The sequence below is a fragment of the Sclerotinia sclerotiorum genome, genomic scaffold (genome assembly GCF_000146945.2).
Source record: "Sclerotinia sclerotiorum 1980 UF-70 scaffold_1 genomic scaffold, whole genome shotgun sequence".
NCBI lineage: Eukaryota > Fungi > Ascomycota > Leotiomycetes > Helotiales > Sclerotiniaceae > Sclerotinia > Sclerotinia sclerotiorum.
In genome coordinates, this window is record NW_001820835.1 from 672,271 (window position 1) to 696,529 (window position 24,259).

General features: G+C 42.5%; 9 protein-coding genes across 9 annotated transcripts; 5 read left to right on the forward strand and 4 right to left on the reverse strand.

The window, feature by feature from the left end:
• Positions 1 to 2,020: 2,020 nt before the first annotated feature.
• On the reverse strand, positions 2,021 to 2,282 carry SS1G_00261 (predicted protein; the record flags this gene model as incomplete). Its single annotated transcript, XM_001598125.1, has 2 exons — positions 2,021 to 2,124; positions 2,279 to 2,282. 2 exons carry the CDS (start codon positions 2,280 to 2,282, stop codon positions 2,021 to 2,023), a joined length of 108 nt encoding a protein of 35 aa, XP_001598175.1.
• A 541-nt stretch (positions 2,283 to 2,823) lies between these two features.
• SS1G_00262 (predicted protein) lies at positions 2,824 to 4,094 on the forward strand (the record flags this gene model as incomplete). Its single annotated transcript, XM_001598126.1, has 3 exons — positions 2,824 to 2,886; positions 3,124 to 3,625; positions 3,730 to 4,094. The coding sequence occupies 3 exons, from the start codon at positions 2,824 to 2,826 to the stop codon at positions 4,092 to 4,094; spliced, it is 930 nt and encodes a 309-aa protein (XP_001598176.1).
• Positions 4,095 to 9,228: 5,134 nt separating this feature from the next.
• On the forward strand, positions 9,229 to 9,759 carry SS1G_00263 (predicted protein; the record flags this gene model as incomplete). The annotated part of the gene is made up of 2 exons (XM_001598127.1): positions 9,229 to 9,690; positions 9,754 to 9,759. The coding sequence occupies 2 exons, from the start codon at positions 9,229 to 9,231 to the stop codon at positions 9,757 to 9,759; spliced, it is 468 nt and encodes a 155-aa protein (XP_001598177.1).
• An 833-nt stretch (positions 9,760 to 10,592) lies between these two features.
• SS1G_00264 (predicted protein) lies at positions 10,593 to 10,772 on the reverse strand (the record flags this gene model as incomplete). The annotated part of the gene is made up of 1 exon (XM_001598128.1): positions 10,593 to 10,772. The coding sequence occupies one exon, from the start codon at positions 10,770 to 10,772 to the stop codon at positions 10,593 to 10,595; it is 180 nt and encodes a 59-aa protein (XP_001598178.1).
• Positions 10,773 to 11,132: 360 nt separating this feature from the next.
• On the forward strand, positions 11,133 to 13,099 carry SS1G_00265 (hypothetical protein; the record flags this gene model as incomplete). Its single annotated transcript, XM_001598129.1, has 3 exons — positions 11,133 to 11,379; positions 11,442 to 11,729; positions 11,781 to 13,099. 3 exons carry the CDS (start codon positions 11,133 to 11,135, stop codon positions 13,097 to 13,099), a joined length of 1,854 nt encoding a protein of 617 aa, XP_001598179.1.
• A 960-nt stretch (positions 13,100 to 14,059) lies between these two features.
• On the forward strand, positions 14,060 to 17,006 carry SS1G_00266 (hypothetical protein; the record flags this gene model as incomplete). Its single annotated transcript, XM_001598130.1, has 4 exons — positions 14,060 to 15,168; positions 15,225 to 15,291; positions 15,340 to 16,319; positions 16,367 to 17,006. The coding sequence occupies 4 exons, from the start codon at positions 14,060 to 14,062 to the stop codon at positions 17,004 to 17,006; spliced, it is 2,796 nt and encodes a 931-aa protein (XP_001598180.1).
• A 1,357-nt stretch (positions 17,007 to 18,363) lies between these two features.
• SS1G_00267 (hypothetical protein) lies at positions 18,364 to 19,956 on the reverse strand (the record flags this gene model as incomplete). Its single annotated transcript, XM_001598131.1, has 3 exons — positions 18,364 to 18,833; positions 18,881 to 18,956; positions 19,135 to 19,956. The coding sequence occupies 3 exons, from the start codon at positions 19,954 to 19,956 to the stop codon at positions 18,364 to 18,366; spliced, it is 1,368 nt and encodes a 455-aa protein (XP_001598181.1).
• Positions 19,957 to 21,712: 1,756 nt separating this feature from the next.
• Positions 21,713 to 21,970, reverse strand: SS1G_00268 (predicted protein; the record flags this gene model as incomplete). Its single annotated transcript, XM_001598132.1, has 1 exon — positions 21,713 to 21,970. The coding sequence occupies one exon, from the start codon at positions 21,968 to 21,970 to the stop codon at positions 21,713 to 21,715; it is 258 nt and encodes an 85-aa protein (XP_001598182.1).
• A 1,385-nt stretch (positions 21,971 to 23,355) lies between these two features.
• On the forward strand, positions 23,356 to 23,648 carry SS1G_00269 (predicted protein; the record flags this gene model as incomplete). The annotated part of the gene is made up of 2 exons (XM_001598133.1): positions 23,356 to 23,399; positions 23,570 to 23,648. The coding sequence occupies 2 exons, from the start codon at positions 23,356 to 23,358 to the stop codon at positions 23,646 to 23,648; spliced, it is 123 nt and encodes a 40-aa protein (XP_001598183.1).
• Positions 23,649 to 24,259: the final 611 nt, after the last annotated feature.

Genomic DNA, 24,259 nt, shown 5'->3' on the forward strand with positions numbered 1-24,259 from the left:
AGCTGAGAGATATGTATAGGTGATTAGAGCTTAACTGGAGTAGTTTGAGCTTTTCCTTGTTGGATATATGGTTTCCGGGTTTGGTCATTTCTTTCAGGGGCGTATTGTGAATTGCTGTTAGAGAAGCTATGTCTGTATATTATGTGTATGTTCTATTTATTCCTAGAAGCATGATGGGAGTTAGATTGGGCATGTTACATGTTACATGAACTCAACTTCCAGAGACTTGGCTTGTTGGAGCTGGTAATTGTAGTAATATCACTGTTAATCCGAATAATTTCCACAGGATTGCGGTGCTGTGCCAAATTTCACTTTCTAGATGATACTTGACTTGAATATATGTTATGATTATTGATTAGATTTTGAAATTCGTCTTGTTGTAGAATAAGTAGTAAATTATAATTTTCTGAGTCCAGACGGATAAGAATTGTTTCTCCAGTCGATGCTACTGACCGGAAGTCCTTATCGACTCTGGGTTCTAGCAATCGAAGTTATTGAAATTCTTCATTGTGGTTAAGTGCAAGCTATTTGGTAGTTAATAGACCTATTCCATGAATACTGCAAATCTGTCGATTTCGTCCAAGCCTGGGAAAAAGCAAGTCGTCAGTGTTGCGAATGGTGAGTCACCTCGGTCGCACGCTGTATTTTTGGTAGCTGTGATCGTGAATGAACTCCTTACCATAATTTACAGCCTCGACGAAACCTCTTTTGTAGATTTGTGATCTATTTTTCAATTGAGATCTATTGGCAGATAGGATCCTTCTATTATACCGCACTCGTCTATACTGCTACTTTGTATACGCTCTCCGTGGCTATGTATGTTTGTGATCACAGAGGACCCCGACACCCGTCTCAAGTGTATTGATATCTATGTTTCAACGAGTTGTTATGCAAATAATTTGTGTGCAGTTGAGTGCCGTATGCTGTGCCCAAATATAATCTTATAACCATCAAGTATTACTCATTGTAGGTTGCCTGTGTCTCGTTATCCGGCTATTGTCGCGATATTTCATCTATGTCGATTCCTTTTCTTAGGATCGTAAGCAAAGGCGTCGGCTTCGCTATTCGGTTAATTGTGGTAATATGCAGGACACCATTTGTATTGTTCTTTTTGTAATCATACTTCGCAGGTATTCCTTGATCCTAGCTGTACAACTAATTGTCTTAACATTTCGTCTAACTCGTTTTACTCATATGTTATTGTTGTGATCATGATTCAAGGGTGGCGCGTTAGCTTCATCATCAAGTTAAACATGGCACATATTCAAAGTATCGTCATAGTATGCCGCATGCTGCATTGCTTTTCGTACATCGACTGTTGCGCTATCTATAAGTATCCTTTAGCCAAGTCGTTCCATTGACAAGCAGGATATGTTGTGCTGCATGTCATATCTCCTCATAAATCTTGATCGTGGTTCGTTGATACGGTGCGGCATCGCAGGTACCACTGATGGGAGATTGTTCGAGGCTACTGTGGAAGCCTTTAGGTGCTACCGCCGACCGGTTTCAGCATGGAAGACTGTCGAAAAAGTAAAGGCTCTTAGATAGACACGACTCGCACTCTTTACCATCACCCGCTTATCGTGATGATTAATCCAACAATGAGGCGTGCTACATATCGATACTGAATCCGTAATGTAGCCGAATCAGGTGAGATTTCCTTGATGTGTTCTATTCCACGGCGTCGGATCTTGCTTGGAAACAAGCCAGTATCTTGTTACATCAATACACTTCCTTATGTGCCAATTGGAGGAAAGGAATAACCTACTTAATCTTATTCAAGATCAGTGCGTAGAATTTGTCAGTACCTGTCTTTTGTAGTATATTTGATGGCGTGAACCTTATTGTCTTCACGCACATATACTACGAAAGGACTCCCCAGTGAGTCCAAATTCCTTCTCTTTTCGTACACAAAATTCTGAATAACCGTGAATCAAAGATTTTACTTTTTTTCCACTATCTCTACGAATTCATAACTTCAATTTCAGAATACGTACAACCTACCTTGCACAAAATCATATTAAAAACGAACCCCTTCTTTCCTCTCTCCCAACTCGCCATCCCCGACTTCACCCATTCCACCAACCCTCTTGCCCCGCCAATCCGACTTATCCACGACATTTGCTGAACACTTCCCTTCAGCACAATACGACAATTTTTTTCCTCTTACCGATCCGAAAAAAAACTTTTTAATAATTTGTAAGGGTAAGACATATACTCCTCGCTTCGCTCCTTCCAAGTCTACGCACATTCACTCCATTTACTTCACATAACGTACACATTATAGTTTGGATACATCTCAATTGCTTTATTGATTCCACGCACTGAGCTTGCATCGCTTTGATTGCTTTGATTGGCTTAGATTGCTTTTTGAGATCGAGTTGCTCAATACTTAGCTTGCCTTACTTGATTGACCCCGTTTGATCATTTGCAAGGCCAGAAAAAGTTCTTTGGGAAATTCTCCACTTGAGGGATTATTTGAGAATATCTCAACAACGTCATGAATCACATACTTCATCACTAAAATCCTTAGCGTTCACATAGTAACACGTGACCTTCAGACGTTTGCCCTAGGTTTTAGTCTACTTTCTTAGTGCTAATTAGACATGACTTTAAACGTTTCTGTAAAGTCATCTGATCATAATTAATTTACTTCTTAAACTCGCTTGGCACTTTGTATCATTGTTGAGATGTTGTGTTAGCTTTATATAATGTAGATAGGTAGTTCAACTTGTGCTTCAGGGGGGTCGTCCACATTACACGAGTTGGGTTTGTGTATCTATTATTTGTGCCTTATGCTTCAGGCTTTTATATTAAGGCTTCATGTCATTGGACGAACAACTCCTGAGGATGAGAGCAATTAAGTTGTTAAAGGGTATACTCGTTGTGGGATGAAGGAATTTATGTATCAAGGGTGAAATAAACCTATCTGTGCTTTTATTGTGTTGGCCTCATGTCGACACACCAGTTCTATTGCATCATGCTTGCTGTCATATAATTGAATGTTTAAATCCAAACGAAACATTTCCCTTCATTTTTGAACTTCCCTTCGATTTCTAGATATCTGGGGGTTTTCTTTTTCAATATACAAACCTTACTTGGACACTGGCTAACAAGAAATAGATGGGTAAAGAATACACCCAAGAAGATATCCTTACTCGAGAGCAAAACTTTCGTGTATTCCTCAATGGAATCAAGTTCTGGAACCCAACGAAATCGCAACTTGAGCTTCAAGCATTCAAGAATGAATGTGTCGCCGCTTATGTGGGAAACAAGAACTGTTCTGACCCGGATGCCTTTATTCCTTCGAGGGCACGAATCCAAAGAATCATCGATGACAGAAGGAAGCTGGACAGCAATCCTAACGCTTCTATAGAAAAGCCAGAAAGCTTTCCTGGACCAGCACCCACGTGGAAACACAGGGTACGCAACAACTACCGTGTTGACGGTCAAAGCGTCTCGGTGAAGTGCGGAGAAAGTTGGGAGGAGCTGACTCCATTCGAGGAGTGTTTCGCCCTGTTCATCGAATGCCATATTCCAAGGGAAAAAGACGCGCGACATAGAGGGAGAGACACTACCTATGGAATCATATCGGCGGGGGAACAAGGACTGGGCTTCCAAAGCAGTTTGTCATGAAGCTGGTTGATAGCTGTAATGGCTGTAATTTACGTTCATCAGTATTGAGGAAGCGAGGACGAGAAGTTGACAGAGGAAGTGAGGGGGGTCCAGCAAAAAGGAAGGCTGGAGCAAACCCACAGCTTCTTTTAGCCCCTGTTCCGCCCGCCCTTGTTCCGCCCGCCCTTGTTCCGCCCGCCCTTGTTCCGCCCGCCCTTGTTCCGCCCGCCCCCGCTGCGTTTGGCCCGGTTCCTAACATCCCGGTTCCTGACGTTCCGTCTCCTCAACATGAGGACCGTTACGATCGGGTCCCTCAGGTTCAAGTTCAGGGTCCTTACGCAGCGGCTCCACTCAACCCGCCTCCTTTCGACCAGCCTCCCTTTCACCCCGCCAATCCCGACCCCGCTTCGACCAGTGCTTTTGTAGCATTGGCGAACTGGGATGAATTCTTTGGCGCACCAGACACCAGCTTCTCTTAAGGCATTCTCCCTAATGTCATTGTGGTTTACCACGATGACAAGGAGTGAATGTCTGAGGAGCTGGAGTTTGGGGAGTCTTTGGTGGTAGGGGTGGTTGGAGTTATGCTTCTCGGTGGATACCCTGGGGTTTTTTTTATGGTTATCTTGTTTCCTCCAGCGCTCTAACCCAGATTACGATCACTATGGTATGCGAAGGAGTATATGGAGTAACAAGATACCAGCCAGTCTGGCGAATGTTTGTTTAAGTTTTGTTTTTGATGTTGTTTCTTTTGTTGTTTTTATTGATATTTTTGTTTTTTCCACGTTGCAATATGTTTTGGCATGTTGAAATTTCAACAATTAATATGTAATAGTTAATGGTTCATGACAGCTTTATTAATAGAATCATATCAAATTTTCAAATATTCTTAAACTTTGGCGTAACTCATCCATGTGCCGTGTGTAGATGTTGTAGCTGGGAACCAATTCTTCCAACTGTGAAATATTAAAGCTTTTTCTTGACCGGTAAACATATACTAATCAACTTAAACACTCTATACCTTACAAAACTGTCCGCAAGTCTTAGGGAAATGTTCAGCTATCAACTCTGCTAGACTCAAGAGCTTTTCACGGTGACATGAACTTTTACATGAGAACAATGCGAAGAGATTTAGGATGATGTTTTGGATTTATAAGCTTGGTAAACCTATCAACTTCACCCGCGTGTTCTAGCTACCAATATTGTGAAGTTGCATGGCACCACAATCAGTATCTCACTCTGCGCCAGCCTCATGATCATACTCGAATGCTACTCGGTCGTGGTTTAGGCTATTCTTACTAATTGTGGAAGGAGCTACTGTCTATTATGGTTAGCAAGTCTTGGAGTTGTTCGTATAAACTTAGCTAGAACCGGGAGTTGCAAGCTTTTCAGCGACTACTCCGTAGAGCCTTAGGATAATGAGGTTTATACTCTTCGGGGGTAGTAGTTTTCAAAACTAGCATGTTATAAAACCGCAAAGACACTACATTGGAGGATTTGAGGATCTTACACGCTCCCTACTATACAGTAAAACCTGTTTTCACGGCAGTTAATTATTCCGGATACTTGGGAAAACCTTCTCAATGCGGAGCCATCACGTAGTATGTTTCGGGGGAAAGCAATGGAGAAATCCGAAGTCCAGGGTTAAAATTAGAGTATAAAAACTATACAACATTGAACAAAGTTTTATGCATACCTTTTTATTGGTACCGTTGTACCGGATCCGATTGGTCGACTTTTGCAGAATAAACAAGTTTTACTGTGGTCCCGTTCTTCAAGCATACTCGATAAACCACATCTTCCTGTCTTGCTTGTCTACCGTCGTAGCACTATTCAAGACTCGTTGCTTATTCTTTGGCTCTTTCCCAATGTAATGGTTCTGCCGCTCTACTAGTGTGATGGAGCATACAAACTAACTACAACTAACATCTGCTTACATGCAGGGCAGTTTCGTTGCCGAATCTAAAGATACGAATTGGATTCTAGCAACAAATCGGGTATAAGACACGAGCTAGACGATGGTATTGCCGTTTCTGCATGTTGCATTGTAGAATGTGGGCTGGCAGCTGGCATGAACAGCTCAACGTCTTTTCCGCAACGGGACGTGGTGGCTATGATTGAAAAATCTTACAACTCCATCCCAAGCACAAGCTTTAGCATTGCTTTTCGTCTCTTGGAGATACCTGATTTTATAGGGAATGTTGTTGGCATCGAAAAGAGCGCCTTCAAGAGGCGAAGACTGGTGGTGGTACACTCCATCCAATGTGATAGAATCTTAAGGCAACATAGAAATACATGATAAAGGAAACTATAAGCTGAAAGAGCAAAAAAACAATAATACAAGATCAGCACGAGGGGGAGATGAAAATGGAATTTCCCGAGGCTGGTCCGTCAAAATGATACGATATTATATCGACGTATCGATTCTAAAACTGCCAACAAAGATGAAAAGATGGATATGGTTTGAGATATGCAATTCTTTACAGAAGAGATGTAGTTGCGGCATGGTATCCACTTGCATATCATGACGCCGGAAAAAAGTTGTTCTCTTTCTCTTTTTTTTGACATGCCCTCTTCGAAATCAAATTCCACGAATTAAACTGTCCGGAAACTAGCTTGAACATATGTAACGACCTCGTAAAGAAGTGAGATCTAGACTTGAGGTTTATGACCTTCATACTATTTAGCCTGGGCGGTGCAAGGCCTGGATGATTTTTTTTGAATATGCCCGGAGGAATGCAATGTAGCATTCAACTCCATTCCAGCCATCCATGGATGCTCTGGAACTAGTAGGTATCCCATACATACATACTGGCCCAGCAGTCGGCATTCAGCATGTGAAAATACAGGATTTTCGGTTCTCGGCAAGACTGCGACAAGTTAACTGTGCGGCTTAAAAAGCATAAGGCTCTTTCTGAGAAAAGCTTAAAAATTGCGAGGGAAGAATCCTCTAGGTTCTGAAAAAGCATATGTGTTGTAAATCTTTGTCCAGTGCAGCAAAATCCACAAAGTGAAGCGAGCATAAGCGAGTATTTTATCGGGATTCCGTTGTTATTTTGTGCAAAATTTTCGTTAAAAAGTGGACTATATAAAAAGTATTCATTTTATTGGTCAATCCACTTCATCTTTCTCCCCTTTTCTAAACCTATATAGGAAAGAGCCTCACACAGCCACACGCACGAGTAGCACAGCATAAGCGTCAAGCAATCCGCTCTTCCGCCGAAGTGATTCCTCCTTTCTCCGACAAATCGTTCGATTGAAAAAGATCGGATTTTGAAATAATATTTCGAATCCGATCCAACGGATTATTTTATGATACTTAAACTTAAACTTAAACTTAAACGGACGGAATCTGTAAAAACCAGTGGAACGATTCTGTCGGAACGGGAGATAAAAACATCAAAAAGATGCTTTCACACCTCTTTCCATTGAATTATCTTTTATCTCTAGGCCTTATAGGGTTTGAAGCCTGAACTTTGAAGAGGTTCATTATGAGCTTAGTGGGTATATCTTGAAAATGATAAGGATATGATAAAATAAGGTTCAGGAACAAGGTTTTGAATGTACGTAACTTTAATTTTGAGGCTATTCCCACATTCGCTTCAATAATGAACTTAATTTTTCATACCTAAAATAATAGCATGCCTATAGGGCACGTCCCAATTCACGTGTTCCTCCTTTGCATAGTGAAAAATGATGGACTCATTCCACTGTGCAAATCGAGGATCATCGTTGTGGGTCTTCGGGATCTTCCCTCTTGCTTTCAGGGACCCCACTAAGTTGATTGCCGAGGAAGGAAATCTGTGTTTTCAAATCTTGAAATATCGTGTTGTTATTCCCACAGAATCTAGTTAGGCTGCCTGAAAAGTGATTCAGAAAATCAAGCTCATGATGTTAAGTCTCGGTGCCTTTCCGGAATGTCTTTCATTCGTGAGCTGGATAAGATATGATCCGGATATCTGATCTTCAGTGAAATAGTTTCTATTCTCAGACGAGAGGCTCAAAAAGTGCCAAGGCTTCTAATTCGCCCTAAAACTTGACATTCCCGCTCTAGCCCTACCTGAAGTTTGTAAAAAGATGAGATAATGAATATATTGTAAATTTGTGTCAAATACTATGCCTTAGTAGGCAGGTAATCTAATCTCACAAATTTTTCTTTAGCATATTGGCAAGATGCAAATCGCAGACCTCGGTACTGAAGTGTATGGGAGATCAGTAATGAGCATTAAAAAATCTTTCTAAATTTCCCTACATAGATGATCCATGATGTGGCGTTATTGACCGCCTCAAAGAAAGGCAGTCTTGGAAGTACCGGTAGGGGTCTAATCGGCGTTAGCAGAGATTTTCTCATTCCGATCTACCACCCCTGTTCATCTTCCCAGCCAGCAGATCGGCTTCGGAGGATCTGTCTTGAACAGTTGTACCAAAGTGGCCTGCTTCGCCGTTACGATCGACTTGCAGACCCGCAAGCTTGTCTAGTGGGCCCTCGTTTAGGTAGGCTACCCTTGCTCAGTCAGGATCATCAGAGAAAGAATCTCGATTCAGGTGTAATCGGTAACCTAAGACTCGCATCTTCGTCTTTGCTCTGTTCCCACCTATTCCAAATTTTCTTTTAGCACTAGCAAAAGAAATAATAAGCTCTCTTGATCAGTCAGTTATTACAATTTTTTGAAAAATATTGTTATTCTATTAAAAATTTTTCTAAATATCATCTAAAAGTTAAGTAATTTTCTTCAAGATTTATTACGACTCAAACAGGTTTTTAAATTTTAAATTCTAATATAAATTAGAAAATATCGATTTTAGTACTAATTTATTATGACTTTGTCAAAATTAATGGAAAATATACAAAATTATAATAAAGGATTAAAGAGATCTATTGTTCCTGCAATATGTGATGGGGTGGGTCAAGTGAAAGGGGCAGATTCAGCCTACAATTAGAGCCCGATTGCAAGCTTGTGGGGTAGAGACCCTGGGTCTAATAAGATCTATCTAATGAGGTATTAGTGCCGGTATGGGCCGGAATCCGTGTGAAAATCTGGATGGAAAAGTCTTACTTCCTGACTGCAGGTCATAAAACTAGCCCGTTTACTTTACATGGGATAGACGAAAGCCGGTATTGATATTGCCTAACAAACATGGGTTTTGAGCACTGGGAAATATCGTTATCACCGCCATCGTCATGACTGTTTGTGTGGGTATTCAAGACGAAAACAACATGTTGGGCACTGTTGGCGCCGAGTGATATTGAGCCCTGTAAACATTGATGCAAATGCCGCAAGTCGGTCGTATTATGTGAAGTGGCTGGCGAGGATGAAGTGGCTCCCATGGATGATGTCCCACGATCGTCACGCATGGGTGTGTTTGCGTACAGACAACGGTCGATAGGAAAAGCCACTCGAGAAAAGCATTTCGTACATGGGACGATGTTATTGAGATGAGAAAGTATATAAAGGGAAGCCTTCATCGACAAATATTCTCTATCAATCACAACAACTTCACTCACACACAATCTGCAACAACTCTTCACACACTTCACTCACCTCAAACACCTCCTCCAACAACTTATCAAACCTTCTTAACTTTCTCACTCTCCGAGACCTCTAAACCATCAAAATGCATTTCTCCATGATTGCTTCTATCCCCCTCCTCTTCCTCTCTGCTCTCACTTCGGCCGCTCCAACTGCCGCTCCAGCAGCCATGGAAGCCAGCGCCTCAAGCTCGACTCAAATCTACTACCTCGTCAACTGCTTCAACAACAAGAGCTTCGCTGCCTACGCCGAGGCTGACTACTACCCAGAGAAGTCTTTGTCTCTTGCCGGTCAAACACCTACCAAGACAGCTATCTTCAACCCTACCGGTTCTATCGACTTTGAGGATGGAACTTGGACTGTCGACACCCCATTCAAGTTGACTGCTGTCATCGGCGAAGATTCTTACACCGCCAAGGCCGGTACCGTTGTTGGTTCCGCTACCGTCAGCACATCCAGCTCTAAGTTGTCTTGTGTTCGTCTTGAAAGATTCGTCTTGTATTCGCCAAGTGCTGAAGAGCAATGCTACACCGATTATGCTTGCCAGGTAAGCCTCAACATTCTCCTCACTAATGAGTAATCAAGAAATAAGCTAACATTGATAAAATAGGCTTAGAAGAACCCCTCCACAGCATGAGTTCTTCGATCAATCAATGCATTGAACGGAGAATGATGTTTATGGGCGTGTTCCGACTTGATTTGGATGATAGCAACTGAGATGATGAGTAGTAATGGATGATGATTGACGGAAAATTTGGCGGAAAATTTGGACGGATGATGACTTAATAGGCTGATGAGTAATGAATACGATTAGGCACACTCCTTTAGACTTGGGTAAACGGTTAAAATTATAGAAAAATACAATTGACTATGTTCTCTCTGCTTTGACACTCAAGTTCAGATAAATTTCTCCTAGTCCGGCTTAGACAATGAATGCCATGCAGAATATTTGATCAGATATCAAAGCGACAATTTGAGTAAAAACAATCTTTAAACTATAGAAAATGTGTTACTCGTGTGGCTAGAAAGTACAGAACCTCTTTCTCAACGGGATAATTTTTATTGAAAGTGATGTAGATTCTTGCATCTATATTCAATATAATAAATGTCCCCATTTCTGAGAATCCCTAAAAATAAAACGAAATTAAGGAAAGTAATAAACCTCATTAATCAAATTAGATTCTCCCCCAACAAATTCAAGTTCGTTTAGAAAGGAGTTCTGTACTTTCTGTTCGCACGAGTATTTGCTAGATCATCTGTACATGAAGACAAGATCCCGAAGTTTTTAAGAACAGCTTGTCGGGATTCCCTTTCTTTTAGTCAAAGTTGGTATGATATCCCAAGGAAAAAGAGTAAGTGCGCATAAACACTATTAATAAGTGATGCTGAAAAAAGAGACCGACTTCCCCACCAAGTTGAAGCTCCCGCCCATACCCCTTAAATTTTAAATCATCGTTCTCCAATAAGTGATGTTTCATAAATATTTGGGCGAATCAAATTTATGAAACGTTCCGAGGGGAAGTTTTCGTTTCGTTCCACGGACTCTTTCCAAGCTCTTCCAAGAAGACGGGTCGACGCCATGGTCTTCTTGGCTATATAACTTGGCGATAATTCCGCGAATCTCTTCATGGATGTAAACGTCGCCGAAAAATGGCAGTCAAAGAACAGATGATTTCTGTCTAGTATGCTCTTATAGCTTGGTTATGACATGTCGAGTCATTTTCTGATATATCGACCCGTGATGTGGCAATGTTGTACATATATGTTCCTTCTCACCAATGTCTTTCCTTTTTTCCTTTTCCTTTCCACCTCCTCCGCATTTCGGCATATCAGACCGCTGACTTTCTTTTTCGAGCTGGCATTCTTTCTTTTTCCGTCCATCTCCAGCATTTAATTCACTTTCGTGGAGTTGCCTCATTTTTCTCGTCGCCTCCCATTTCTTCCGTGTACATTTTTCAGAAACAATTTTGTAATTATTTAACAACCGAGATGAAATCATTAATCTTAGCCATAACCACGGGGTTAGCATTCAGTGGTATAGGACTTGCGTTTCCGTTGGAAGGAACAGATTCTCAAGATCCTGGCTTTCTAGCCTTTCTTTCTAAACGAGCCATAACAAGTCCAGACAACACCTGTGGAGATTCATTTGCAGGATCTAACAAGAGCTATTCTTGTGATGCTACTGCAAACACAGGAGGATGCTGTTCGGCATATGGGTATTGTGGTAACACAACAGGTATGTCTCGAATTCTGATCATGAATATGCACAATGATGTGTACTAACTTGTGCTGCTATAGACTACTGTGGGACTGGATGCCAATCGGCATTTGGTACTTGTTCAGGTGCAACAGTTCAACCATCCGGTAACTCGTTCTTATGCGGAGCCAGCAATGCAGGGCTTTCCTGTACCGGAGGACTTTGCTGTTCTGGATCAGGATATTGCGGGAACACAACCGATTATTGCGATGTAGGGTGTCAGTCTAAATATGGAGCTTGTACTGCAGATGCCAGTGAGCCCACCACAGGAGGAACCTGTGGTCCAAATTTTGGTGGGGCAACTTGTGGAGGAAACCAATGCTGTAGTGGTGAGTACACAAGGCCGGATGACACTAGCATTCTTACTAATTTGCTCAAAGTTTCTGGATACTGCGGAACCTCCCAAGACTATTGTGCTGACCCGGGAAGTTGCTTACTTGGATATGGAAGGTGCGACTCGGATGCAACGCCTGCCGGTGTATCAACTCTCGATGCTGTAAGACCATTAATGGGGCCTATCACCTACAAGGATGACATCTATGACTGCGTGCAAACAGGTGTGGTGGCTCTAACCTACGATGATGGTCCATACAACTACACATCCGATCTGCTGGATATCTTGAAGTCATATGGCTACCAAGCGACATTCTTTATCACGGGCAACAACAATGGAAAAGGAGAGATCGATATCACTGCCCCATATCCTTCTTTGATTCAACGTATGATTGCCGAGGGTCATCAAGTTGCATCTCATACTTGGAGTCATTATTCTCTTTCGAACATTTCCCACGACCTTAGAATGCAGCAGATGGTCAAGAATGAGATGGCATTTAACAACATCATTGGAAAATGGCCAACCTACATGAGACCCCCGTATTCTGATTGCACTGAAGCGTCAGGATGCTGGGCAGATATGCAGACTCTGGGATACCATAGAGTCTATTTCGATTTGGACACTCAGGATTATTTGAATCCTTTACCATCGCAAATTCAGAACTCCAAGAACATTGTACAAAAGGCACTTGCTTCAACAACCGTTGTAGACTACTTATCTATTCAACACGATATTGTACAACAATCTGTAGGGAACCTTTCCAGCTACTATTTCGATCAAATCAAGGCCAAAGGCTGGAAGGGTGTCACAGTAGGTGAGTGTCTGGGAGACACTGATAGGACCAATTGGTATCGCTCTCTCAACACTACATCCATCCCAACAACGCCGGGCTCTACGGCAACAACAAGTGTCAAAGGTTCTGCTGTATCCGCGACTGCCACTTCTTCCTCGACCGGAACAGAAAAGCCACCGGGAGCCACCTTGAGATCCACGAGCACTGCCCCTAGTTCCGTGAAGTCATCCACAAGCTCTGCAAAAACCTCTACAAGCTCCGTAAAGGCTTCAACTACGGCCAAGCAACCTACTTCTGCGGTTGCAGCAACACCAACAAAATCTCCAACGCCAGGCGCAACATGCGCTGTGTCAGCAGGAAATTGGTGTGGCAAGATTTCACCTTTTACCAATATGCTGACATGCCAAAAATCGGCAGCTGCCTGCTATTCAGACACCTTGAAATGCGCCACGACTGCTGGGTGGAAGAACTTGAAGACATGCAGTACTTTTACCGCAATTTGCGAAAAGCTGACGCTTTATTGTTTAAAATGTGTGAAATCTAGTTGCTCGAACGCCGCTTTTGGATATTGATTTAAAGCAAGTTGTGCCGCCCGATGGATTACGGACGCGATGAAATAGTAAAGTAGGAAGGATGAGATCGCAAATCTGGACATATCTGCTATGGTTTCTAAAAGGAGTGTGAGGTCTAAATTACCTGAAATGTCGTAGCGTTGAGATGGCAGTGAAGGAGATGTTTCCAATAAACTCTTAATTCATGCAGTCGGTTTTAAACAGAATCATTCAAAAAATACTATCTCCTACACAAGGTATTCAATAGTCAATACTGCAATCCAGCTATGAGGCTTTAAAACTGCTAAATCTGTTCGAAATATTCAAAGCATTTGAAATAACTAATCATCCAGAATGATGAAATTATCTGGAAGAAAGAATTCAGATAGAACAACGAATTTGGTTGACTAATGAATCATGCTCCAAATATTTTAACCGTTTCAAACATTGAAACTATTTGAAATAATAAGCCCTCTCAGAATGATGAATCATGCTCCAAATATTTAAACCTTTTAAAAAATCGAAAACTTATATCTAGTCCGGATTATTGGGCATCCCGCTTCCACGTACGTAAACTTTTTCGTAAATCAAAAAAGCGGCAAAGAGAATATCAATCATGGAATTCGAGTGATGATAAAATCTACTCCATAATGCCATCGATTTTTCAAATAGATTCGATTGATAAATTGGTGAAATACGAAATTGATGTTTGCATGATAAAGTCATTGTATGGCATGGGTGACATGATACACTGGTCAGGAACCCCAAGCCTCTTCAACCAGTGATATTTCGCTTTGATAAAAAGATTGTGGAATCCTCACCGGAAACGCGAATGATTGTTGTTTCATCATGCAAAAATAACCCTATCCTTGAATCTAAGTACAGATGCAATTGTAGTTGTAGCTTTCTAGGTACTTAAAGGTTCTTGAATTATTCATTCTAGAACCAGCTGTAAGTCTTGTATTCGGTTTTGTCCTCAATATGTTTTCCGCCTTGAAAAAATCTTTGAGGATAGAGCCAAAGGTGGAAGCGCCAAAAGACGTTACTTCAAACACAGTTGCGAAAGAGGAGAATGTTGAAAATGTTGGGATTGAGGACACCATTGTGGTAAAAGATCTGGACGCGACAAGAAAGGAAGCAGAGAAGGAAAAAGTCGAAGATGTTAGAGAGGAAGATGTTTTGGTGATAAAAGATCTAGATGCCAAATGGGAAGAGAGACCGGATATGAGAGCCGAAGAGGAAGCGAGAGATATGGAAAAGGGGGAGGATGTAAAGGGGGAGGAAGATACTTTGGTGGTGAAGGATCTAGATGTCAGGGTCGAAAGCGAAGGTGTGAAAGAGGAAGATGTTGAAATGGAAGTGGAATATGTCAACGAGGAAGTTGGAGAAGAGGAAGAGGAAGAAGAAGAAGGGAAGAGAGAAAGAGAGCCAACAATAACTTCGAATTCAACAAATTACATTGGAATTCCATCACCACCATCATCAGAAATTGGTGATGAATCTGATGATGTTATTGGAGATGAAGAAAGCGAAGGGGAACAAATTAATTCAACCCCTGGCAACGATCGTTGCTTAGTGGGGTCATCTTCGGTAACTGCCGCCAATCCTGATTCAGAAGTAAACAAAAATGAGGAGACCAGCATATCCACAACACCACGTCACTCGCGTGCAATTTCACCAACTCCAATTGAAAATCGCAGTCACACACAGAATCAAGAGAAAAGGATTTCTTCTTCCACAGCTGATTTCGAGATAAACGCTCCGAGTACCCCACCTGCGACACCACCAAGGCTAGTAAGGCGCGAAAGATCTGCCAGCCAAAGAGAACGCGAGATCCTACGGTCGAGACAATTTTCAGAGACAGCACGGTTACAAAGGTCTGCGGAGAAGCCCGAGAAGACTGACGAAAACCTTGGGCTTGGAAAAAGAAGAAAGAGATATCAGCATAGACATAAATCCAAAGGGTCAAACGCAGGCTCAGGGGAAGCGTTGAAAGCGGTCGAACCGCTGCATGAGCATCAGCTTGGAAAAATGGCCTTCGCTGAACAGCAGCAGTGGATTACGGTGCAACAGAAGACCTTCACAAAATGGTAAGCTGGGTGGTTTATATTTGCAAAGTATGAGTAAATACTTACTAGAAAAATAGGTTGAACACCAAGATAGCACACAGGAAACTGGAGGTAGTGGATTTGGTTAAAGATTTGAGCGACGGAGTGAGTTTTTTGGTCATGGGCTTCTCTTGTTGTGTGCTAACATATTAGGTCATTCTCATCCATCTTCTCGAATGCCTTTCAAATGAATCACTCGGCCGATATGCAGCGAAGCCTAAACTACGAGTACAGCGGTTTGAGAACGCAAATTTATCGCTGGACTTCATCAAATCTAGGGGCATCCAGATGACAAACATCGGAGCGGAAGATGTTGTAGACGGGAACCGCAAAATCATCCTTGGTTTGATCTGGACACTCATTCTCCGATTTACTATCTCCGACATCAACTTGGAGGGTATGACTGCCAAGGAAGGTTTATTGCTCTGGTGCCAAAGAAAAACAGCCTGCTACGAAGAGGTTGATGTTCGAAACTTTACAGACAGTTGGAATGATGGATTAGCATTTTGTGCACTGCTCGATATCCACCGACCGGATCTAATCGATTATGATACTTTGGACAAGGATGATCATAGAGGCAATATGCAGTTGGCTTTTGACATTGCAACCAAGGAGATCGGTATCCCAGCGCTTTTGGATGTTGAGGATGTCTGCGATGTGGCCAAGCCGGATGAGAGGAGTTTGATGACTTATATAGCCTATTGGTTCCATGCCTTTTCGCAGATGGAGAAGGTTGAAAATGCTGGCCGAAGAGTGGAAAAGTTTGTTAACAACATGCAAGGAGCTTGGGAGATGCAGAGTGCTTACGAGAAGAGGATGAGAGCACTGTTGAAGAATATCAAGGAGCAAGTGATTACTTGGCAAGATGCGACTTTCGAGGGCACATATGTGGATGCGAAGAAACAAGCGTCGCATTTTAGTTCGTACAAAAGAGGCCAGAAAAGAGAGTGGGTAGCCGAGAAAAGTGACCTTGCTGCGTTATTAGGGAACATAAAGACGAAGCTTAGCACATACCGACTTCGAGCTTACGACCCGCCTCCGGAGTTGAGATTGAGTGTCCTAGATGAAGAGTGGGCGTTGTTGATGAAGGGTGAAATGGCTAGAGGTCAACTAATAAACGAGACCATTAGGGAGTCAGTTAATATTTATGTGCAAAGTGAATCATGCTAATGGCTTCTAGTATCAAAAATGCCTTACGAAGATCTTTTGCCGACAAAGCCAACGATTTCGCAACGACTTTGAATACCATGCAACTGGCAATATCAGGATTGGAGGGTGACGTGGAGGATCAGTTGGTTCACGTCCGTCGACTGCACGACAACCTTCCACCTCTCAACCAATTTTTAGATCAAATTGAGGCTATAGACAAGAAGTGCGAGGAAGCGAACATCGAGGAAAATGACTTTACGACTTACACCTACGATGAGCTCTGTTATGAAATGAGTCTTGTGAAAAATTCGGTTGCGAAGAAATTGGCATTTTTGGACAATCAAGTAGTAGCTCGGAACATGACGAATCTGACGCCAATACAACTTGAAGAATTCGAAAGTGTCTTTCGACATTTCGATCGTGACGCTAGCAACAGTTTACAAGAACTGGAATTCAGTGCAGCTCTGGCCTCACTCGGTCTCGTCTTCTCCGAAGAAGAAATGCACCATTATTTCCTCGATACATCAAACGGAAAGGACTATGTAACGTTTGAAGAATTCATCCGATTTATGGTGGACGTTACAGAAGATCAAAACACGGCAGAACAAGTTTTCCAATCTTTCCGTGAAGTTGCGGATGGCAAACCTTACGCTCTCGACCGCTGGATTTGAGACATAGTTTGGTGCCGGATGAGGTTATTGAAAAATTGACTCAATTCATACCGCTGCATAAAGGTCCTGACCTACAGCAAGACAGGGGTATGCCGCAATATGATTACATCAGTTTTATGGGCAAATTACTAGTAGGAAATGAAGATGATGGGAATGATGGTGCTTTGAGTGAGTTGACAAATGGTAGAAGTCCGAAGAGAGCGAGTGGAAGTGGTGTGAAAGCAAACGGGACTCACTGAGCCGAGGGTTTACGTTTACGAGGGGCAAAGAAGCTCATAAGTACACGAGTAAGTATACTTTGTCATAACCAGCGCATTCATATGACCCGGCATATCTTTTTTGTATTTGGTAGTGGGTCTGCCTTGGATTTAAGGATTGGGCGGGTGGTGATCGAATTCTGATGGGTTAACGGCGAATTGAGGATTGAGCGATGGAGTTGAGACTTGCTTAACTTGGTTGGCCTTGCCTGCAAACATAATTAGACAATTCTAAAATATTCATCAATTTTGTGCTTTTATGGAAGTGAACGTTATTGATTTATAAACGTCACCATCTGCAGCAATATTCTTATTCACTCTTGAAATAACTGGAATCCTCTTATCCTAACTTGCTAGGTAGGTACTTAAAGGAGTCATCCCGCTGATAAAATATGGTTTGGACTTTTAACAGCTTTTCTTCGTAACATCTCAGAGCCGTTTATTATATATTTGACTTTTTGTGAGCTATCTACCTACCTAGGTACCTACTTCAATTCATTTCTATTATTCAATACCTACCTAGGTAGGTAGATACCTAACCTAGCAATTTCAATACCTAAAGAAAGATGCTTAAGTTAAATACTCAACTTCTACTGTACATATAAATACTCGAGTATATTACCTACATACCTAGGTAGGTAGATAGTATTTATTTATTCATTTACGTAGGTATTTTTTCCCGTTTACTCTTCTTCTGACGCATACTCTGGATGTGGATGTGGATGTGGATTTGGATTTGGATTACTTTTGCTGCAGTTTTGTAGGTACTTATCTACCTTGTATCTATCTACCTGGCTAGGAAGAGCGGGTTTATGGGTAAAGTAATTGAGTCTGAGTGCCACATCGGTAGGAGGGAATATTTGATCTTAAAATTCAGCATCTTATGGTAGGTACCTAGGTATGGAAATCCAAGTGAAAAGATCGTGTCTACATCTGAATCGCACTGCACTGCTACTCCTCAAGCGCCATCATGACTGGCAATTAAGGGACATAGCGACAATAGCGATAAAAATGAGGAAATGATTTAATTACTTGGAATAAAATTTATTGCTTCATTTAAATTTCCAAAAAAGAAAACGTATATATATCCAATGCATTCCTTATCTTCTCTTGCAAGTACTATTGCATTTACTCCACTCTCTCTTACATTCCCAACACCATTCAAACAAACATTTACAAGTCATATGCAAACAACCCTCATTCTTATCAATGACGAAATTGCACCTGGGACAACTTTTCCAGCCCTGTTTATCCGCCAGAGCCTGTACCGCTTGACCCTCCTTATCCTCTTTGCATACACCGGAATGCTCTGCATTACCGCAAGGTGCGCACGTACGGACTTTGCATGCTTGACAAGTTGCGATGGTTCCATGTATGTTTACGGGCGGGATAAACTTTGCGCAATTTTTGTTGGAGCAGTAACGGGGATCCTTGGTAGTTTGTTCCAGAATTAACATTTTGTAGGAGGCGATGAAGGTTTTATTGAGCCAGCGAGAAGCGGGGTTGATTGGAACATTCAATTTGCAGCATTTAAATCGCTTTTTGGATGAGAACGCGGTTCGGAAGGCAGCTGTTCATGTCAGTGTATATGCGAGGAGCATTGTATAATTTACTTACCCGCGATACATTCTCCGCAATAAGCGTGTTTGCAAGATAGGACACACATGTTAGCTCTTTCGCCTGTCTCTAGACACTGCATGATCTTAGTGTTAGTACTACCTACCAAAGGAAGGAAAATGAGGAAAGCGAGGGGTTAGGGCTGTATTGGCAAGTACAAGGAGTGTGTGTAAGAAAACATAAAAATGGGTCAGACGTTGGAAAACTGCATTAGGTAACAAAACTAAAGGATTAAATGAACTGATGGAGCTTACGGATACACAATCGGCTTGTTTTGCCTTTTCCTCTTTCTCCGCAGGCTCGCTTGCCTTATTGGCACCTGTATTGCGCAGCTTTTCTTTTCTCCGGGCTTCTGATTGGATTTTCTTCTCGGCTTCCTTTGCTTGTTGTTCTCGGACCAACTTGGCTTGCTCCTCAACCTGTTGTAACTGCAATCGTTCTGTCTCGAGCCTGACCTTCTTTTCAGATTCCTTTCGAGCTGCTGTCTCTTTCTCCATCCTGGCCTTCCACTCTGCCTCAGTGGCTCTAGCCGCAGCTGCAGCAGCTCTTCTCCTCCCCACTTCGCTCGCTCTTCTTTCTCCATTTTCGCTCGCTCTTCTTCTCATCGCTTCTCTCGCTCTTCTCTCTTCATCCTCGGTCGCTCTTCTTTCTTCATCCTCAGCCGCTCTTCTCGCTTGTTCCTCCTGTTCCTGGATTTCTTGTTCCCATTGAGCTTGAGCGGCCTGCGCTGCAGCTAAATCCTCTTCGAGCAAAGCAGCTCTTTCTTCGTCCCTTCGAAGCAACTCCCTCGCAAAGTTCTCTTGCTCTTCCAATTCTCGCTCTCGGGCGGCAGCACGTCTATCCTCATTCTCCCACTCGGCAGCGATTCTGATAGCCTCCTCCATGTCCCTCTCAATACGGGCCGCACGTCTTGCCATAGACGCAGCTTGCTCTTCTTCAATTTGAGCCTGCATTCTTTGAGCCTCAAGTAGATGCATTCGAAGAAGATCATTCTCGCGATCCCATTGCGCTTGGAGTCTCTGGGCTGTGAGTTCATCGGATGTCATCACTGAGCGGGATCTGGAAACAGAAGCCATCTTTGGCCGTGAGGTACGAGGGCGACGAGTTGAAGATACCCTGTTATTTTGACTTGGTAACTGGGGCTCGATTCCAGATTTCGGCTTGGATTTAACTTCGGGTTTCTTTTCGGATGAATTATGAGATTGAGATCGGGATTCGGACCGAGATCGAGGTTTCATACCCGGGGATGGTGTTTGAAGAGGCAGAAGAAAATGTTTCAAATAACTTTTCATAGTTCTTTTTCACGAGTGACGTACTTAAGTTCTATCAAATTGTCGATGTCGTCGAGCAAATCTGGAATGACGTCGTTGAGCTCTCCTGATTTTGTTTTGGGTATGTGAACTTTTCCTCCGAATCCATTAGGAGTAGTTGGCAAACAATCGTTGGAGGGGTCTTGCCGTGTCAGTATGTATCCATTTTCCGGTAAAAATGTGGTGTGCGACTCGTGTTCAATATCGCGCTGCTATATTGGTGTTCTGCTATCACCAAAATCATAAAACAGTCCAGCTGCAAGTTCAAGCACTCGGATAGGCCCTGTCCTGCAGTTCCTAAATCGATTCCTTCACTATGAGTCACCCACAGCTACTCAAGTGTTGCTCCCAACCTAATAGAAACTCTTCCGCTGCGATTTCCCCTTCTTGATTTTCCCCCCCGAAATCTTCTACAGTTCTGGTATCTCTGTCTTGGCGAGGAAAGCCAGCCTCGGTGTAATGAATGTTTCTTGGCGGAGTGCAGCACTGCAAGAATTGAGAACGTAATGAAGAACTACAATCAGACTTGAAGTTGAAAGATTAGGATCTATAGCTCAAGCACATTTTCATAATTTCGATGGAAATTTTAAAACCGGTGTGATAAAGTGGAGAGAGCTGCCTCGTGGGTGTAGCGAGGCGAGTGTGGAAACTTGTTGTACATGACCTAGAGGAGACAGCAATGCAACACTCAATTGGCATGATTGGCTGAAAGCGACGGATCGGTGAGAAGTGACATGGCAGCACCAACAAGGAAGAGCATGTGATCTCCACTTCGGGCTGCCCCGAACTAACAGCAAATCACTTTGTGGGGCTGCGAATGGGTCCTTAAGGTCAAGAGAAAATACCGATGAGGCTGATAAGGTATCTGGAAGAAAAGTGATGCACTGATAAATCGTTTAACGAGATAGGCGAAGACTTCAATTGAGTCTTTATTTTTTCCATCTATGATTAGATTGCACGCATCGTGATTGTTGGGAAATCGTATGCTCCATCAAACCAGGGGTTCGCTCCTAGGCTTAGCGCATTCCCAATGCTAAAACCACCTCTCCTGGAAATGGCGCATGGCGCAATGATGGGGTATGGAGATAGGACTCTGTATTCCTATCAAAAAGCCGTTGAGATGACATCGTAAAAATATAAATCAAGCTCTACATCTTCTTACAACCAAGCTATTTTTGGCATCGACACTCGAACCAGCATTTGTTAGGGTGCCATTTTTGTCCAACCGTCTGTTGGAACTTAGCAATGATGATATAACAAAGTAAAATCCACTAAAAGAAGAATCATAAGAGTCATACCATCTTTGTAGTGTGGACGGAGCCTTCGGGCAAAAGGCTGGCTTTATGCTTACATACATATGCATTAGATGCCTCCACGAGAACTTCGGAAAATTTCGGCATTACTCGCATGTGAATTGAGAGATGCGAGGATCCAATTTTTCATGGAGGAAGTCAGCAATACTGTATCTATGAATTCACTTGCCATTGGGCCACCGGTATCAGGTAGCGTTCCATTAGTAGAATCACTGAAAGTTGTCATGCAATGCCCAAAAGGCACTTGTGTGATCATTACCACCATCATCAACCATCAGCTTTAATCTGCCATTGATTTTCTCCACCGGATTTAACTTTCTTCCGTATTGAATATGAGTGCGTTTTAGACCAAAAGTATTGAGCAATTGGATAAGTTCGTCCCGCTCGATCTTCCCAAAGACTTCTTGGGATGGGTTGTTGATGGTATGGAAATGGTTGTCTTCTCCCCCGCCGTGGTAGAATTCCATCAATATAGGATCTGCCAAACATTGTTCGTGCAAACCTTTGCCAATTGCCGGATAAGCCGTTTCGTCGTCGCAAGCTGTTTGGGGACTAATGCCATAGCCGAAGAAGACGAAGGGTTAATGTATCGGCTTCAAATTCTGTGTGCCCAATTCTATAAGTCGGCATATCTTGATCATATTGTTGTATATTCATAGTGATACCGAGATCCTTCAGCCATATTTATGCTAGTCAACCATAGTCCTTGCGCGCGGTTTTCAATGAGGACGTTATGGCGACCAAGGCAGAAAGTTCGTATTTTTGACATCGTCGACTTCATCGGTATGGTAGCAACTTGTTGTGATCTGTATACCTAGTAGACCCAATTAGAGGTACTTGAGATTAGCACTAAAGCTTTTTGTGCGGATAAAGAGCTGCCGATGCTGAATGATAACTGTATGTTTGTAATGTTCGAGTTGGATTCCATTTTGTTTTCCAAGTAACAAACACAAATGAGCATCTTGGCATGTCGCGGCCACCGTAGCGACAGCCTCTCCGCCAAACAGGTAATATTCCACACCACAACCACGACCACAATATGCAATACAATTTATATCACCATTTGATACTCATTGCAGCATAAAAACGTAGCATGAGAATTTCCTGTTACTTTACTGCTTCAATGTATCAGTATTTGGTAGCCGCAATGCATTAAAGTAGCCAGAATCGAGTCGAATACGAATGAAACTGAAATTCACATCCATCTGAGGACTACTGGAGAGGTTCCCGCAAAATCGAATACAAAAGAAGACTTTATCTATTATTCTTTGGCAATATCGTTCACTGTCTATTGCCTTCTGGTGTTAATATAGGTGTTCGAGATTAGAGTAGTGCTCTAAAAGTCTAGGATGCTTAGAATCAGAGCAATCCATCAAAACGACCGGCTTAGGATGGATGTATAAACTGTTTCTGAGTCGGGATGTGTATATAACCTCCCGTTAGATGCAGCTTGAACTAAGTCGCAATTACTTCATTGTCTTGAGCTTTCGAGACTACAGTGGTCCGAGCGATGATACTTTTGATCAATTGTTTCGGATGTCATCAAGAAACACAGACAAATATACTTTTCCTTGTGCCGCGCTTGGAAGGGATGTCCTACGATATGGTATGATATGATGGGTGAGCATAGAGCTCAGCAAATCTCTCAATAACTTAGCCTTGCGGTTCTTTCGTGTACTCTACGCGCCTCGGTGGGTACCAGCAGGCGGTAGCCCTCAGCAAGCTGCGAAGTTCAGCGTCTGTCGTAAACAATTAAGGATTCGGATGAAATGACAATCGCGCGGATAAAAGATCCTGGCGATGATATTGAAGGGAGACTAAAAATGGAAAGAAGTATCTTTCTAGCACCAAAATGCGCTGCCTTTTCAGGGTGTTTAGCGTTGTCGCCGAGACTATGTAAGTGATAAATATATTCACACCTTTGACAAAATACGATCTTTACTCAGATGTGAGATTAGCACACCTAATTTCGCATCCTGGAGGATATAGGTGTAATATATTAGAATCCTACAAGTGTAAACGCTGCCGCTTCTGCATTTTGGTATGGCATGCTGAGCGGCTACCAGTTATCCCACTGTCTTGGCGTTGTTGATGGCATACAAGAGTTTGACTGTCCTCAATTCAAACAATACAGTATTTCTATAATCGAAATCCCGATAGAAGTTTTCTGAGCATTACAACCGTTATGAATGCTTCATGGCCCGACGTTGTATCGCCCAAAGACAAACTGCCCATCACCATATTCGATTCACCAGCTCTGCAGGGGTACAAGTCAGACACGACAAGAAAAAGACAGGACTCACTGAGACTTGCAATTCAGTACCTGGCAGTGGTAATATTACTGAATATACTCCTATACAAAGCCGTTCGATTCTCCTCACCAAAGATCCAAAGGGTCCATTACTGTTCCCATGAAAATGGGACCTTGGCTCCTTCTCGATCTGAGGTTGGAAGCAACAAATTTCCGACTGCGCTAGGCTCTGGATCTAATAACGTTGAAGATCGCCACCTTTCAGCATGGCTACTTGCAGTAGTGCTCAAAGCGAAAAGACATCAGTATCATTCCAATCCAATCATGTGACCGAAATTTACGCCAATTTCTTTTCCAAAAATCTCCCCTTCCAATTGCGCAGCCAATATCATTGCGCCTCTGATAAATTTGGTTGACTCTTTATTTCCACTCCAATCGCAAATCATCAATTTCGCGGCGGCACATATTCCGCATGAACCATCGCTAAGCCAGGCTTCCGATCCGT